The sequence below is a fragment of the Aotus nancymaae genome, unplaced genomic scaffold (genome assembly GCF_030222135.1).
Source record: "Aotus nancymaae isolate 86718 unplaced genomic scaffold, 86718_ANA_hifiasm-v0.15.2.pri h1tg000049l, whole genome shotgun sequence".
NCBI classification, from domain to species: Eukaryota; Metazoa; Chordata; class Mammalia; order Primates; family Aotidae; genus Aotus; species Aotus nancymaae.
In genome coordinates this window covers 28,152,754-28,169,145 of record NW_026988463.1, presented here as the reverse complement: position 1 = coordinate 28,169,145, position 16,392 = coordinate 28,152,754, and the positions used below count along the sequence as shown (strand labels likewise).

Below are 16,392 nucleotides of genomic sequence, written 5' to 3'. Positions count from 1 at the left end.
GGTGACAGCTAGACTTGGTCTCAAAAAAAAAAAAAAAAAAAAAGTCACTTGTTCTCACCAAGCTCTGACCCAAAACTGCTGCAGGAGCAAGGCTTCCGGTTCTCCAAGAGAAATGGCTGCATTTCCCCAGTCCCTTGTCCCTTGCCTCCCTGTGACATCTCAACAAAGTGCTAACACTTGCTCTGAGGTGATGTCAGGTGACAATCACAGCCAGGAGCTTCCTCGTCTCCTCTGAATGTGTGTGTCAGTAGGACGTGACTGGGGTCAGATGGCAGGGGCAAGCTGAGACCCAAAGGAAGGACCCTGGGTGGTGATGCCAGAAAAAATGGGAGCTTCACCCCACATGCTCACCTCCTCCTCCACAAAGAAGCTGGGTGTGAGGAGGACAGAGGCATCACTGACACTCATGCACACACACACACACACACTCCCGTAGGTGCATTTTCCTGCAGCCCCAGAGGTTCCATTGAAGCTATCACATTTGTTTTACATAAAGCAAAGGCCACCCCATCCAAACAAGGGCTCCAGAGATGCAGGCAGGAGGCCACATGGCAAAGGGGACCCCTGATCTGTGTTGAAGGGTTCGAATCAAGCAATCATTTTAAAATGGATCATATGCCCAAAGCTCCTCCAATTCTATCAAAGTAAAAAGAGCAGGTTTCAATGATTCTAGATTCTAGGCTTCTTGTGTCATTCTACAACAGCTTAGCAAGGCTGGGTCTGTGCCAAGCTCTGGGCTGAAATGTGACCTTGGACAAGCCCTTCCACCTCTCTGAACACATCTTCTCATTTACAAAAGGGGCCACAATTCCGTATCTCAAAGGGATTGCTGTGAGGCTTAGAAATAATGCACGTGAGCTGGGCATGATGGCTCACGCCTGTAATCCCAGAACCTGGGTGGCCAAGGGAGGTGGATTGCTTGAGCCAAGGGATTCAAGACCAGCCTGGGCAACATGCCAAAACCCCGTCTCTACTGAAAACACAAAAATTAGCTGGGCATGAAAGCTCATGCGTGTCCCAGTTACTCAGGAGGCTGAAGCGCGAGAATCGCTTGAACCCAGGAGGCAGAGGTTGCAGTAAGCAGACATTGCACCTCTGCACTCCAGCCTGGGTGACAGAGTAAGACTCTGTCTAAAAAAAAAGTTATAAAAATTGGCTGGCCATGGTGGTGCACACCTGTAGTCAGCTACTTGGCTGAGATGGGAGGATCATTTAAGCCCAGGAGGTCGAGGCTGTAGAGAGCTATGACTGTGCCATTGCACTCCAGCCTGGGCAACAGACTGAGACCCTGTCTCAAAAAACAGAAAGAAAAAAAGAGAGAGAGAAAGGAATGAAAAGAAAGAGAGGAAAGAAAGAAAGAAAAAAGAAAGAAAGAAAGAGAAGAAAGAAGGAAGGAAGGAAGAAGGAAAGAAAGAAAAGAAAAGAAAGAGAGGAAAGAAGGAAGGAAGGAAGCTCTTTTCCTTGGCCCTGCCTACGGAGGTGGCAGGCATCTCCTCCTCAGCATCATGGCCACCCTCAGACCCCCTCGTGCAGCCCAAGATCGTCAAAAAGAGAACCAAAAAGTTCATCCAGCACCAGTCAGACCCATATGTCAAAATTTAGCGTTAACTGGCAGAAACCCAGAGGTATTGACAATAGGGTTCGTAGAAGGCTCAAGGGCCAGATCTTGATGCCTAACATTGATTATGGGAGCACCAAAAAAACAAAGCCCAGTGGCTTCCGGAAGTTCCTGGTCCACATGTGAAGGAGCTGGAAGTGCTGCTGATGTACCACAAATCTTACATGCTGAGATGTCTCACAACGTTTCCTCCAAGAACCGCAAAGCCATCGTGGAAAGCTGCCCAGCTGACCATCAGAGTTACCATGCCCAATGCCAGGCTGTGCAGTGAAGAAAATGAGTAGACAGCTCATGTGCACATTCTGGGAGGGAGGGAAGGAGGGAGGGAGGGAGAGAAAGAAGCCAGGCGCGGTGGCTCACACCTGTAATCTCAGCACTTTGGTAGGTTAGGCAGGCAGATCACGAGGTCAGGAGTTAGAGAACAGGTGGCCAACATAGTGAAATTCTGTACTAAAAATACAAAATATTAGCTGGACATGGTGGCGGGTGCCTGTAATCCCAGCTACTCAGGAGGCTGAGGCAGGAGAATCGCTTGAATCCAGGAGGCAGAGGTTTCAGTGAGCTGAGATCGCACCACTGCACTCCAGCCTGGGTGACAAAAGTGAGACTCTGTCAAAAAAACAAAAAAGAAGAAGAAAGGAAGGAAGGAGAAAGAAAAGAAGGAAGGAGAGAGAGAAAGAAAAAGGAGAAGAAAGAGAGAGGGGAGAGGGGAGGGAAGGAGGGAGGGAGGGAGTGAGGGAGGGAGGGAGGAAGGAAGGAAGGAAGGAAGGAAGGAAGGAAGGAAGGAAGGAAGGAAGGAAGGAAGGAAGGAAGGGGAAGGACTGCAGACTAAAGGCTTATTTCTATTATTTATTAGAAGAGGTGACTACTGGGTTAGGTGTGGTGGCTCACACCTGTAATCCCAGTGCTTTGGGAGGCCAAGGCAGGAAGATCACTAAGCCCAGGTGTTGGAGATCAGCCTGGGCAATATAGCAAGACCCCATCTCTACAAAAAATTAAAATTAAAAATGAGCTGAGCATGGTGGCATGTGCCCATAGTTCCAGCTACACGGGAAGCTGAGAAAGGATCTCTTGAGCCCAAGAGTTCAAGGCTGCAGTGAGCTATGATTACGCACTGCACTCCAGCCTGGGCAACAGGGTGAGACCTCGTCTCTAAAAAAAAAGAAGACAAGAAGAAGTGATGCCTGGTGAGTGTCAGAAGACAGGCAGGAACTCACCAAGTAGACCAGGAGGGAAGAGGCCAGGCAGAGAGCAGGCCCCACAGGAACAGAGGTTCAGAGGTCAGCAAGGTGGAAGGGGCAGGTGAAGAGGTTGGCAAAGACCTTGAAGGCCAAGCCAAGGGCTTGAGACTTGAGTCTGAGGGCACTGGAGAGTCATGGGTCGGGGGGTGGTCTCTGAGCTGGGCAGGGGCAGGATTAGGAAGATGTCCTCTCTGGCCACAGTGCACAAAAGGAGTTGGAGATTCTGGAAGGATAAAGGCCAGCAAGAAGGCATGATAAATATCCATGAGCCAAGGAATGCTGGCTGTTGAACCACAAGTGCCACCATGGTGAGGATGTTGGCACACAGCTTACCCCAGCCTACATGCTACAGGGATGGGGATCAAGGCCAGGCACCGTGGCTCACACCTATAATCACAGCACTTTGAGAGGCCAAGGCAGGAGGACTGCTGAGCCCAGGAGTTCGAGACCAGCCTGAACAACATAGGGAGACCTATAATCTATTTTAAAAAATAAGAAGAGGGCCGGGCACGGTGGCTCACACCTGTAATCCCAGCACTTTGGGAGGCCGAGGCGGATGGATCACGAGGTCAAGAGATCGAGACCATCCTGGTCAACATGGTGAAACCCCGTCTCTACTAAAAATACAAAAAATTAGCTGGGCACGGTGGTGCGTGCCTGTAATCCCAGCTACTCAGGAGGCTGAGGCAGGAGAATCGCCTGAACCCAGGAGGCGGAGGTTGCGGTGAGCCGAGATCGCGCCATTGCACTCCAGCCTGGGTAACAAGAGCGAAACTCCGTCTCAAAATAAATAAATAAATAAAAAATAAGAAGAAAACGAGCTAGGCATGGTGGCACACCTGCAGTCCCAGGTACTCAGGAGGCCAAGGTGAGAGAAGCGCTTGAGCCCAGGAGTCCGAGGCTGCAGTGAGCCACAATCCCTCCAGTGTACTCCAGCCTGGGTGACAGAGTGAGAACCTGTCTTCAAAAGAAACAACAAAAATGGCTTTCAGCAGGTAGCGGAGCACTGCTCCCCATCCTGGTTTCTTTTCCCCCCACAAGACAGGTCTGCTCTTGCTGCCCAGGCTGGAGTGCAATGGTGTGATCTCAGCTCAATACAACCTCCACCTCCCAGGTTCAAGAGATTCTCCTGCCTCGGCCTCCCAAGTAGCTGAGATTACAGGCACCTGCCACCATGCCCGGCTAATTGTTGTATTTTTAGTAGAGACAGGGTTTCACCATGTCTCTACTTAGCAGCTACTGTGTTCCAGGTACATTTTTTTTCCGAGATGGAGTCTAGCTCTGTCGCCCAGGTTGGAGTGCAGTGGCGCAGTCTCAGCTCACTGTAGCCTCAACCTCCCAGGTTCAAGCGATTCTCATGCCTCAGCCTCCCGAGTAGCTGGGATTACAAGCGCCTGCCACCACATCTGGCTATTTCCAGGTACATTCTTGACACTAGGAATTCAGCAATGAACAAGACAGTTAAGGTCTGTGATGCTCACAGGGTTCACATTTTAAAGAGGGATGAATGTCCAGTAAGTAAATAAATGTGTAATATATCAGGGTCGTACCACTACAAGGAACAGTGATTGTTACAACCCAGATGAGAGGCAAAAATGAAGGATTCCAAATACCCGCCCTGGGAAATAGAGTCAGGATTCAAACTAAGAACTGTATGGCTTCAAGTTTATGATCTTTTTTTTTTTTTTTTTTAATTTGAGATGCAGTTTCACTCTTGTTGCCCAGGCTGGAGTGCAATGGCACAATCTCAGCTCACTGCAACCTCCACTTCCCAGGTTCAAGGGATTCTCCTTCCTCAGCCTCCCGAGTAGCTGGGATTACAGGCATGCGCCACCACGCCTGGCTAATTTTGTACTTTTAGTAGAGACGGGGTTTCTCTATGTTGGCCAGGCTGGTCTCAAACTCCCGACTTCAGGTGATCCGCCCACCTCAGCCTCCCAAAGTGCTGGGATTACAGGCGTGAGCCACCGCACAATACAAAGCCAAGTTAATGGTCTTTAATCTCCTGGAAGCTGCCTCTCTTTGAAGAGCTTATGTATAAGGCATACCTTGCAGTTACTGGTATTCTCCCTTGAGCCACAAGGTCCATTCATTCATTATTCATTCTGAAACCATTTATTGAGCACCTACTATTTGTCAGGCCCTGTTCTGGATGCTGAGGAGATAACGATGATCTGAACAGGCACGATTTACAGACTGGCAGGGAGAAGTGGTTTTTAAACAAGTGCACAGCATTTGATACGTAGCAGGTGTTATGAACTAGCCTGGGGAAAGCTCTAAGCCTGGTCTCCCAGAGGAAGTGACATTTAACTCGAGACCTAAAGTTTGCCAGGCAAAGAGGGAAGAGATTTCAAGGCTGAGGAAACAGCACCTGCAAAGGCTTGGAGAGGTAAAAGGAGGCTGGCACACTTGAGGAACTGAGAGACCAGCGTGGCTGCCACTCAGAGATGGAGGGAAAACAGGGTGTGGCATAAGACGAGGCCAGGGAGGCTCACCGAAGCCAGACCAGCAGACCTCCCCAGCCATGTTAGGAACAAATCGAGAGCGGCGCACGGTGCCTCCTGGTAATCCCAGCACTTTGGGAGGTGAGGCAGGAGGATCACTTCAGCCCAGGAGTTCAAAGCTGGAGGGAGCGATGGTCCCGCCACTGCACTCCAGCCTGGGAGACACAGTGAGACCCTGTCTCTGAAAGAAAAAAAAAGAAGAAGAAGAAGAATTCTGGACACAGCACAGGCTCCAATGCTATCCCAAGCCCCTGGGACCAGAGTAGCTGGCTCTCCACCCAGTATGTTCCCTCCAGTTGAGAATGTTTTCAGCCAATGGCTCTTGTCATCACTTCCCAAGAAATTCAGCTCTTAGAATCAAAATCTAGCTCCCCTAGGAAGCATCTGGCAAGGTTTCGGGAGCCATCAGGTTGGCCATGTTATGCTGGAATATTTATAAGCACCTGAGGGTTATCATCCCCATGTAGTAGAAAATGACGCTCAGAGAGCTATGCACACTCCCCACCCTTTTTTCCACCTCATTCCTCCCCAGTATGTGGAATTGGGGGAGCTTCATGGTTCTAGCTGTGATGATTCCAAAATGCAACCTGTGGGAGAGGATCCTAAGGTTCAGGGAACCGCGGAGATTTCGAGGTTCTAGAAATTGGAGATTCTAAGTCTGGGTGCTCCAATAAACCCAGTGAGAGCGAGCCCAGGTTTCTGGTCTGTACTCGCTGGTACAAGCCCAGAGACAAGCAGGCTCCACCCATGAGCCCTTCTGAGGGTCCCCTCCCGGGTCCCACCTCGCAGGCCAGCTGGAGGGCGCGATCCTGGCGCCCTGCGACGGCCGGGGGCCCCCATCCAGAGGCCTGGGTGAGCAGAGACCAAGGGCGTGGTCGGGGAGCGCCTTTTGCTGGAGGGCAACGGACCGGGGCGGGGAGTCGAGTCGGGAGACCAGAGTGGGGGATAGGCGGGGAGTCCAGGTCACGCCCCGCAGTCGACTTCCTCCTCGTCGGCGGCGGCAGCGGCGGGGGATCCGGGAGCCATGGGACGCGCGCGCGACGCCATCCTGGACGCGCTGGAGAACCTGACCGCCGACGAGCTCAAGAAGTTCAAGCTGAAGCTGCTGTCGGTGCCGCTGCGCGAGGGCTATGGGCGCATCCCGCGGGGCGCGCTGCTGCCCATGGACGCCATGGACCTCACCGACAAGCTGGTCAGCTTCTACCTGGAGGCCTACGGCGCCGAGCTCACCGCAACCGTGCTGCGGGACATGGGCCTGCAGGAGATGGCCGGGCAGCTACAGGGGGCCACGCAGCAGGGTGAGCAGCCCCCACCCGCCCCTCCACCCCGTCTTTCCCCGCCACTCACACCAGCGCTTGCCCCTCGGGCTCTTCCGCTTTCTGCTCCTCCTACCGCTAAACGAAGCTCCCGTGCCGGAAAGGAGGCTCCCCGCGCTTGGCCTCCCGACCAAGGGGACCCCGGCCCCACGGCAGGAAAAGGGTCCACTTGACCCATTTTCTTTCAGGCTCTGGAGCCGCGCCAGCTGGGATCTGGGCCCCTCCTCAACCGGCAGCCAAGCCAGGTGAGGCCGCCACACCCAGCCCGGCCTCACCGCACCCCCGCACAGCCAGCATCTGTGCTCCCGCAGCCAGGGTAGGGCAGGGCCGGGCAGGACCAGGCAGGACCAGGCAACCCTGCACACTCCACCTACACACCCACTCTCCTCCCTGCAGGGAAAGGGAGACCATGTTACCCTCATCCCACTACATATGGGGTCCTGGTGGGCTGCCCCCTGGAGCCCCGCCCCTAGGCTTGCGTTTAGCAGGGACAGGCCCCACACCCTGGCTGCCAGCTCATGTTCTCCTCCCACCCCCAGGCCAGCACTTTATAGACCTGCACCGGGCTGCGCTTATCGCGAGGGTCACAGAGGTTGAGGGGCTGCTGGATGCTCTGTACGGGAAGGTCCTGACGGAGGAGCAGTACCAGGCAGTGCGAGCCGAGCGCACCAATCCAACCAAGATGCGGAAGCTCTTCAGCTTCGTGCCAGCCTGGAACTGGAACTGCAAGGACTTGTTCCTCCAGGCCCTGAGGGAGACCCAGTCCTACCTGGTGGAGGACCTGGAGCAGAAGAGCTGAGGCTCTTCCCCAACAACCCCAGCCACTGCAATCGCAGCGAATTCATTCTGGGTCTGATGTTTTTATACACAATACATGAAAAGCCAACTTGTACTTGTGTGTTTTCCTACTTCTAGCCTGGTGGCACGTGCAGCGCTCAGCTATGCTTCCGAGGCCGCCCGGCCCTCCAGCTCCGTGTCCCTAGGGCCTCCCGCACCCCAGATGCTTCCTCCATCCTTCCTGGTATCACCATGGACTATCCCTCCTCATTCACCAGGTGGTGCTCCTGGAGTGCTCCCTAAAGGGTCTAACCTTGCCGTTAGAGATTACAGCCTGTGGCCCAGGTCCGAAGGTTAAAAAAGGCATGTACCAAAGGGCCTGGAACTGTGGCAGGCAGCTCTGTCCCAGGCATTTAGAAGCACACTAGTCTTCATAGCTTCCCTACCTTCCACATTTTCCACAGGAGAAAAATGCAAAATTAGTGCAATTTTCAGGGGGAGAGACAAAGCATTATCTAAACATAGAACAGAAGAGCACAAGTCACCAAATCGCTTGATGGCTCCTCCTGGCCCCGGCTCTAGCAGGCTTAAACGCTCCCTCTGCTCCGCCCCATCCTGTGGGGGAAATGGGCATAGGTTGCCCTTTGCCCAAAAAAATGCCAACCACCAAAGCAAATTTTCAGGAAGTGAGTTGTGGTAGCTGCCTCTTTTGATGCAATTTTTTTCAGGAGTTATTATTGCTTATTCATTCATTTGAAAGGAACATTTAAAACTTTTTTTTTTTGAGATGGAGTCTCGCTTTGTCACCCAGGCTGGAGTTTGGAGCAGCATGACCTCCGCTCACTGCAACCTCAACCTCCCAGGTTCAAGCTATTCTTGAGCCTCAGCCTCCCAAGTAGCTGAGATTACAGGTCCCCGCCACTACGCCTGGCTAATTTTTGTTTTTGGTAGACAAGTTTTCACCACATTGGCCAGGCTGGTCTCAAACTCCTGACCTCAAGTGGTCCACCCACCTCGGCCTCCCAAAGTGCTGGGGTGCTGGGATTACAGGCATGAACCACTATGCCCAGACACATTTATTTATGTATTTATTTATTTTTTGAGGCTCACTCTGTCACCCAGGCTGGAGTGCAGAGGCACGATCTTGGCTCACTGCAACCTCTGCCTCCCAGGTTCAAGCAATTCTTGTGCCTCAGCCACTCAAGTAACTGGGATTACAGGTGCTTGCCACCACACTCGGCTAATTTTTGTATTTTTAGTAGAAATGGGGTTTTGCCACATAGCCCAGGCTAGTCTCAAACACCTGACCTCAAGTGATCCATCTGTCTCAGCCGCGCAAAGTGCTGGGATTACAGGTGTGAGCCACCAAACCGCCTTCTTGATGCAATTTTTGCCTACAAAGGGAAATATGGGTATCTCTCTCCAGGAAACTTGAGGTCCTCCCAGAGGCTGTTTGGGGAAGCAGGAATCTAGAGCTACTTCCTGAGTACACTTTACACCCAATCCCTTCTGGCCTTGAAGAGGGAGGATCTGCAAAGCAACGGGCAGATACCAAGGAGGCCCTGGATCCTATCCTTAGCAATCACCAGACAACCACTTTCCAACCTCACTGCCCCACCAGGCTTATCTCTAATTACGTCTTATCTGCAACAAGCTTCCTACTTCATCCTCCCTACCTCTAGCTCCAAAGGCCTGAGAAATCCAAACTGATCGTGGGAACAGACTCTCAATATTTTTTGAGACATCATCTTGTCTGTTGCTCTGGCTGGAGTGCAGCGGTGTGATCATGGCTCACTGCAGCCTCAAACCACTGGGCTCAAACGATCGTCCTGCCCCAGCCTCCTGAATAGCTAGGACTACAGGTGCAAACCACCATGCCCAGCTGTCTTTTTTTTTTTTTTTTGAGACAGAGTCTCGCTCTATCGCCCAGGCTGGAGTACAATGGCGTGCTCTTGACTCACCGCAACCTCTGCCTCCTGGGTTCAAGCGATTCTCCTGCGTCAGCCTCCCAAGTAACTGGGATTACAGGTATGCACAACCACGCCCGGTTAATTTTTGTATTTTTAAGTAGAGACGGGTTTTCACCATGTTGGTCAGGCTGGTCTCAAACCCCTGACCTTGGGATCCACCGCCTCATCTTCCCAAAGTGCTGGGGATTACAGGCATAAGCCACGACGCCCAGCTTCAGTTGTCATTTTTAATAGAACACCTAAACTCTTCTCCTAGCCTGGCGCTTAACTTCATGCAACCTCTCCTTTCCTCACACACCCCACAATCCCACCACTATCTGCTCACACCCAGTGCCCTAGCACATGCTGGCCCCTTTATCTCTGGACACCTCAATATCTTCTCTACCTGCCCCAGACAGCCCATACGCATGCGTTCCTCTGGGTTTCAGAGTCTCTTCCCAGTGTCTCTGTGGCAATGCAAACCACGTGCTGGTCTATGTTCACAGAGGACTCCACCACTCCCCTGCTTAAATGCAGACATCTTTTCAACCTTTGTACAACTGCCTTGCATGTAAGAAGTAATCAGTATATGGCAGTTACTATGTATCTCTAGTATCTAACAGGATTTTTTTTTTTTTTAGACGGAGTCTCGCTCTGTTGCCCGGGCTGGAGTGCAGTGGCGTGATCTCAGCTCACTGCAACCTCCATCTGCCGGGTTCAAGCAGTTCTCCTGCCTCAGCCTCCTGGGTAGCTGGGATTACAGGCCCGTGCCACCACGCCTGGCTAATTTTTGTATTTTTAGTAGAGATGGGGTTTCACCATACTGGCCAGGACAGTCTCGAACTAACTCTTGACCTCGTGATCCACCAGCCTCAGCCTCCCAAAGTGCTGGGATTACAGGCATGATCCACCTCGCCTGGCTTTTTTTTTTTTTTTTTTTTAATATGGAGTTTAACTCTTGTAGCCCAGGCTGGAGTGCAATGACGCAATCTCGGCTCACTGCAGCCTCCGCCTCCCGGGTTCAAGCAATTCTCCTGCCTCAGCCTTCTGAGTAGCTGGGATTACAGGTGCACACCACCACGCCTGGCTAAATTTTTTTTTTTTTGTATCTTTAGTAGAGACGGGATTTCACCATGTTAGCCAGGCTAGTCTTGAACTCTTGACCTCATGATCCGCCCGCCTCAGCCTCCCAAAGTGCTGAGATTACAGGCATGAGCCACCGCGTTTGGCCTTACAGGATTTTTTTAAACTTCACGGGAACCTAATCATTCTCCTGAGATGGGGCCGTAGGTAACACATCCTTGCATGACAGGCATCCTCAGAGTCGCTACAAAAACCAGTGCAGGCCTGAGGAAAGGAAGTGATTCCAAGAAAGTCTCCCTAAGATAAAAAATGTCCTGGGGCTTCCTTTTTCCTTTGGGCTGTGGAAGAAAGAGTCCTACCAGAAGTGTCCTCGGATTTCAGGCACAGCATAGTGGTAAAGGACAGAAGTTCTATAGCTAAAGGAGAGAGGTTCAAGTCCCAGCTCCACCTCTCACTAGCTGTGTGGGGATCCCCTCTGTAAAGTGGAGATGACAGGTCGCAGCTCATCCCCTAACAGCAACTGGCTTCTGGCAAGTGCACCTCAGAGTTAGCAATCACCTCCACTAGGACGGTTCTGCTCCTAGGCTCCCAAAGGCTTAGAACAGTAACTGTTCACCTGTGCTATCCCGAGACCAATCTAGAGTGCCCCTCTGGTACCACCCCAGGCTCGTTCTGTTGCTCCCAGTCCTGGCAGTGCTTCTCTCCATGGATGTGGAAGGCCCAGCCCCAGTCCAGATGGCCACAGACAACTCCAGCATCTTGGGACACATCCCAGATAAGCAGCCACTGCAAACAGCAACATTCCTGTCAAGCCCCAGAACTGGATTTCATTGACATTCAACAAAGTGAAGGAGCAACTCAAAATCACCTTCCCCTAACACCTGAAGGGCTATCCCATGGTTCTCTGAGGCTCTGCAGGAACCAAATCCCATCCCTGTGCTGAGGACACCCTCCGTGATGGTCCAGATCTCCCCACACCCACAAAAATCCCACAAAGAGGACAGCATCCTCTTTTTTGCTCAAACTTGCCATTTAAGCTTCACAAGACTTAAAAAAAAAAAAAAAACAGAAGCCAGTGTTGGCTGGGCCTGTGCTTATTACAAAAACCCACACAACCACTTTTTCTTAGCTCCTAGCTAGCACAGTTGATATAGAAATATAATCCTAGCACTTAGGGAGGCTGAGTGGGAAAGATTGCTTGAGCTCAAGAATTCAAGACCAGCCTGAACAACAGTGACACCTCATCTCCACAAAAAATTTTAAAAATTAGCTGGATATGGTGGTACCTGCCTGTAGTCTGAGCTACTTGGGTGGCTGAGGTGCGAGAATTACTTAAGCCCAGGAGTTCGAGGTTGCAGTGAGCTGTGATCGTGCTACTGCACCCCAGCCTGGGCCACAGAGCAAGACCCTGTCTCCAATAAAAAAGCTGGGGGGCAGGAGGCAGGGGCCGGGGGGAGAAAGAAGAAAGTTTTGTACAAAGCCAAGTCCCCCTTCAGAAATAATTTGACTCTGCCACTCTCTGGAACATTACTCTAAGAGAAGTGTTGAAGCAATAGCATCAGTATCACCCGAAAGCCTGTCAGAAATGCTTTCTTTGAGGGGAGGGCACAGGGAACAGTCTTGTTCTGTTACCCAGGGCTGCAGGCTACAGTGCAGTAGCAGGAACACAGCTCACTGCAGCCTCAATCTCCTGGGACCACAGGACCACAGGTACATGCCACCACTTTTTTTTTTTTTTTTCTTTTTTTGAGATGGAGTCTCACTCTGTCAACCAGTCTGGATAGCACGATCTTGGCTCACTGCAACCTCCAACTCCCAGGTTCAAGAAATTCTTTTGCCTCAGCCTCCCAAGTAGCTGGAATTACAGATGTGTGCCACCACACCCTGCTAATTTTTTTTTGTTTGTTTTTTGGGTTTGAGATGGGGTCTTGCTCAGTAGCCCAGGCTGGAGTGCAATGGCGTGATCTCAGTTCACTGCAACCCCCAATTCCCAGGTACAAGCAATTCAGGTGTCTCAGCCTCCCAAGTAGCTGGAATTACAGGTGCATGCCAGCACACCCAGCAAATTTTTGTTTTTTGGTTTTTTTTTTTGAGATGGTGTCTCACTCAGTTGCCCAGGCTGGAGTGCAATGGCATGATTTCGACTCACTGCAACCTTGAACTCCCAGGTTTAAGCAATTCTCGTGCCTCAGCCTCCTGAGTAGCTTGGATTATAGGCGCCCGCCACCACACCCAGCTAATCTTTTTGTATTTTTAGTAGAAACGGGGTTTCACTACGTTGGTCAGGCTGGTCTCGAACTCCTGACCTCATGATCCACCCACCTCAGCCTCCCAAAATGCTGGGATTACAGGTGTGAGCCACCGCACCCAGCCTCTACCAAAATTTTAAAAATTGGCCTGGTGTGGTGGCTCACCTATAATTCCAGCACTTTGGGAGGCCAAGGCAGATGGATCACCTGAGATCAGAAGTTCAAGACCAGCCTGGCCAACATGGTGAAACCCCATCTCCACTAAAAATGCAAAAATTAGCCGGGTGTTGTGGTACATACCTATAAATCTCAGCAACTTGGGAAGCTGAGGCAGGAGAATAACTTGAACCTGGGAGGCGGAGGTTGCAGTGAGCAGAGATCATGTCACTTCACTCCAGCCTGGGCAACAGAGCCACTTCATCTCAAAAAAAAATTTGGTAGAGACAGGATGTTGCTGTTACCCAGGCTTGTCTCAACTCCTGGGCTCAAATGATCCTCCCACCTCAGCCTCCCAAAGTGCTGGAATTACAGGAATGAGCCACCACATCAGGCCTGAAATGTACATCTTGGGCTCCACCTGGATCTACTGAGTTAGAATCCATATTTTGACAAATGATAAAGTTCAATTTATAAATTCAGCACAGATTATTATACTGTACTGAAACTGTATAAGGTGAAACCATAGATAAGGGAGGACTCATATTTATATATTTTAATATGCGTGTGTATTACCCCCCAAGTTACAGAGAATGTGGTTCCAGCAATCTCAAAAAAAAAAAAAAAAAACAGGGTGGGTTAACTTTCCCTGAAATTCTGGAAAATCAAAACCAGAAAAACAAGCATGCAAGCCTAGGGTGGAATTGCCAGGTCTCCATTATTATTATTATTATTATTGTTATTATTATTATTTTTGAGATGGAGTCTCGCTCTGTCACCAGGCTGGAGTGTTGTGGCATGATCTCGGCTCACTGCAACCTCCACCTCCCAGGGTCAAGCGATTCTCCTGCCTCAGCCTCCCAAGTAGCTGGGATTACAGGTGCACACCACCACACTGACTTTTTTGTATTTTTAGTAGAGATGGGGTTTCACCATGTTGGCCAGGATGGTCTCGATCTCCTGCAGGTCCCTGTAGGGAGCCAGCCCCCACACCCCACCCGTGGGTACCCCGAGTTTGGTGATGGCAAAGGAAAAAGATTAAGAATAAAAGTGGGAACAGGGGACCATCACTTGTAATGGAGGCAGTGAAGGCCCTGAACTTAGGTTCCCCACCGTATTTATTGGTTACACTTTGAGCAGTCAGCAGGTGTTGGGGTGAAGGTGAGGTGATAGTGGGGAGTGGAGTAATGGTGGGGTGAATCAGTGAGCTGGAACTCAATCAGTGAGCCAGAACTGGTGCATCATTCTGAAGACTGTTAACAGTGGCAGTTTGGGAGTTTCACAAAACAAGAACATGTGGTTCTCTACAGATTGCATTCTAGGCGCAGCTGGAGGGAGGGAGTCTCACAAGAAGCATACAAGTCTGGTGACTTTGTAATGCTACAAAAGGGGTTTTAAGTCCTTGAGCATGTTATGTACTGTAACAGAGTCAAGGTCACTCTGCACCTGGAACATGAAGGCTTAGGGAAGTCTGCCTCCCCAGAGGCCTGACGCAGTTTGCCACGGTTTATTGTTCCCAGTACTTGTAACCATGTTATGTAGGCACTCTGTAAGCCCTTCCTCCAACAGGTCCCTATTCTTTTTTTTTTTTTTTTGAGACAGTCTTGCTCTGTCACCAAGGCTGTAGTGCAGTGGCACGACCTCCACTCATGGCATCCTCCACCACCCGGCTTCGGCTTCAAGCGATTCCCCTGCCTCAGCCTCCTGAGTAGCTGGGACTACAGGCACACACCACCACACTCAGCTAATTTTTTTGTATTTTAGTAGAGATGGGGTTTCACCATGTTGGCCAGGATGGTCTCCATCTACTGACCTCATGATCCACCCACCTTGGCTTCCCAAAATGCTGGGATTACAGGCATGAGCCACCGCTCCCGGCCAGGTCCCTATTCTTAAGTACACTGCACCCAATAGTGACAAGGAATCTGTGAGATTGTGCAATACTGCCACCCCCGGTGAGGTGGGCACAGGCACTGTCACCTGGGAAAAAACTCGGTCCTGCCCACTTCATCCAGCTGTCGAGTGCCCCTCCCACCCTCGCTTGGACCCTCCTCACCAAAACGCAGAGACAGCACCCTCTCACAGGGGCAGCACATTCACCATCTTCAATCCAAACATCCAACTCCTTTCCTCTGCCTCTTGCCCCTACACCAGTGGCCCTCATTTCCAGTTGAGAGCCCTCATCTCATACTTAGGGCTAAAGCCACAATCCAAGGCGCTGAGAGCATTAACCACCAGCAGAGAGCAGTATTTCCTCCAGCTCCAAACTCCTGCCCTCAAAGATACTGGTATTTTAGACTCAATGGTCTCCAAAAGCTTTTATTATAGTATCTCAAGATTGTGGACCCAATACTTCTACAACAAAAAATCCTCGTCAGATGTGCTGGCACAACCAACTTGAAAATACTTTGTATATGCTAGCACCACTGAAGATTATATTCGCATAGGAAGACGAACACAATTGTACGAACTTTCTTCTAAGTCAAATTATTTCAAAATAGCCAGGTGCAGTAGCACACCTGTAGTCTCAGCCACTCCAGAGGTTGAAGGACCGCTTGAGCCCACTGAGACCAGCCAGGACAAAATTGAGACCCCCACCCCCACTATGTCTTCAAAATTTCAAGATAAAGATCAAGTAAAAGGCAGTTGGGTGCACTGGCTCACGCCTGGAATCCCAGCACTTTGAAAGCCTGAGGCAGGTAGGTCACAAGGTCAGGAGTTTGAGACCAGCCTAACCAATATGGTGAAACCCTGTCTCTACTAAAAATACAAAATCAGCCAGGCGTGGTGGTGCATGCCTGTAATGCCAGCTACTCGGGAGGCTGTGGCAGGAGAATCACTTGAACCCGGGAGGTGGAGGTTGTGGTGAGCCAAGATAGTGCCATTGTACTCCTGGGCAACAAGAGCGAAATTCCATCTCAAAAAGGAAAGGGAAAAAAAAGGATGAAGAAAAGAGGGTTTGTCAGAACTGAGGATCCAAAGGTAAAAATGGAGTCTGAGGCTACTGGGGAGGAATAACTGCAGATAGGACCCCACATTCCATACTGAGTTTAGCCTCTCTTGTAGGCTAGGATAGGCAGTGAGATCTGGTTAGACTCCATGGTGCATGGTTAAAAAAGATAAAAAATGTCACCTCACACCTGTTAGAATGGCTGTATAAAAAAGATGAGCGCTAACTAGCAAGGATGTGGAGAAAGGGAATCCCTGCACACCGCTGGTGGAAATATGGACTAATGCAGCCATTATAGAAGATAGTACAAAGCCTCCTCAAATAACTAAAAATAGAAGTATCCTATGACCTAGCAATACTATTCTAGGGATACATTGAAGGGAACTGAAATCTGTACATCGGCTGGGCATGGTGGCTCACATCTGTAATCCCAACACTGGGAAGGTGAAGCAGGCGGATCACCTGAGGTCAGGAGTTTTGAGACCAGATTGGCCAACATGGAAAAACCCCCATCTCTACTAAAAACACAAAAATTAGGCCAGGCACAGT

At 50.6% G+C, this 16,392-nt stretch overlaps 1 protein-coding gene across 2 annotated transcripts; it reads left to right on the top strand.

The window, feature by feature from the left end:
• The first annotated feature begins 6,337 nt into the window (after window positions 1-6,337).
• PYCARD (PYD and CARD domain containing) lies at window positions 6,338-7,571 on the top strand. 2 transcript variants are annotated; one of them, XM_012469956.2, is made up of 3 exons: window positions 6,338-6,661; window positions 6,868-6,924; window positions 7,219-7,571. In XM_012469956.2, exons 1-3 carry the CDS (start codon window positions 6,388-6,390, stop codon window positions 7,476-7,478), a joined length of 591 nt encoding a protein of 196 aa, XP_012325379.1. In that variant the 5' UTR covers window positions 6,338-6,387; the 3' UTR covers window positions 7,479-7,571. The 2 variants fall into 2 exon arrangements, with proteins under 2 accessions (XP_012325379.1, XP_012325382.1); XM_012469959.2 differs by lacking the exon at window positions 6,868-6,924.
• The last annotated feature ends 8,821 nt before the right edge of the window (window positions 7,572-16,392 follow it).

Coding starts and splice junctions, on each gene's coding strand:
- PYCARD (XM_012469956.2), top strand. CDS start 6,388: ATGGGACGCGCGCGCGACGCCATCCTGGACGCGCTGGAGAACCTGACC. Junction 6,662..6,867: donor ACAGGGGGCCACGCAGCAGG/GTGAGCAGCCCC, acceptor ATTTTCTTTCAG/GCTCTGGAGCCGCGCCAGCT. Junction 6,925..7,218: donor TCAACCGGCAGCCAAGCCAG/GTGAGGCCGCCA, acceptor TCCCACCCCCAG/GCCAGCACTTTATAGACCTG.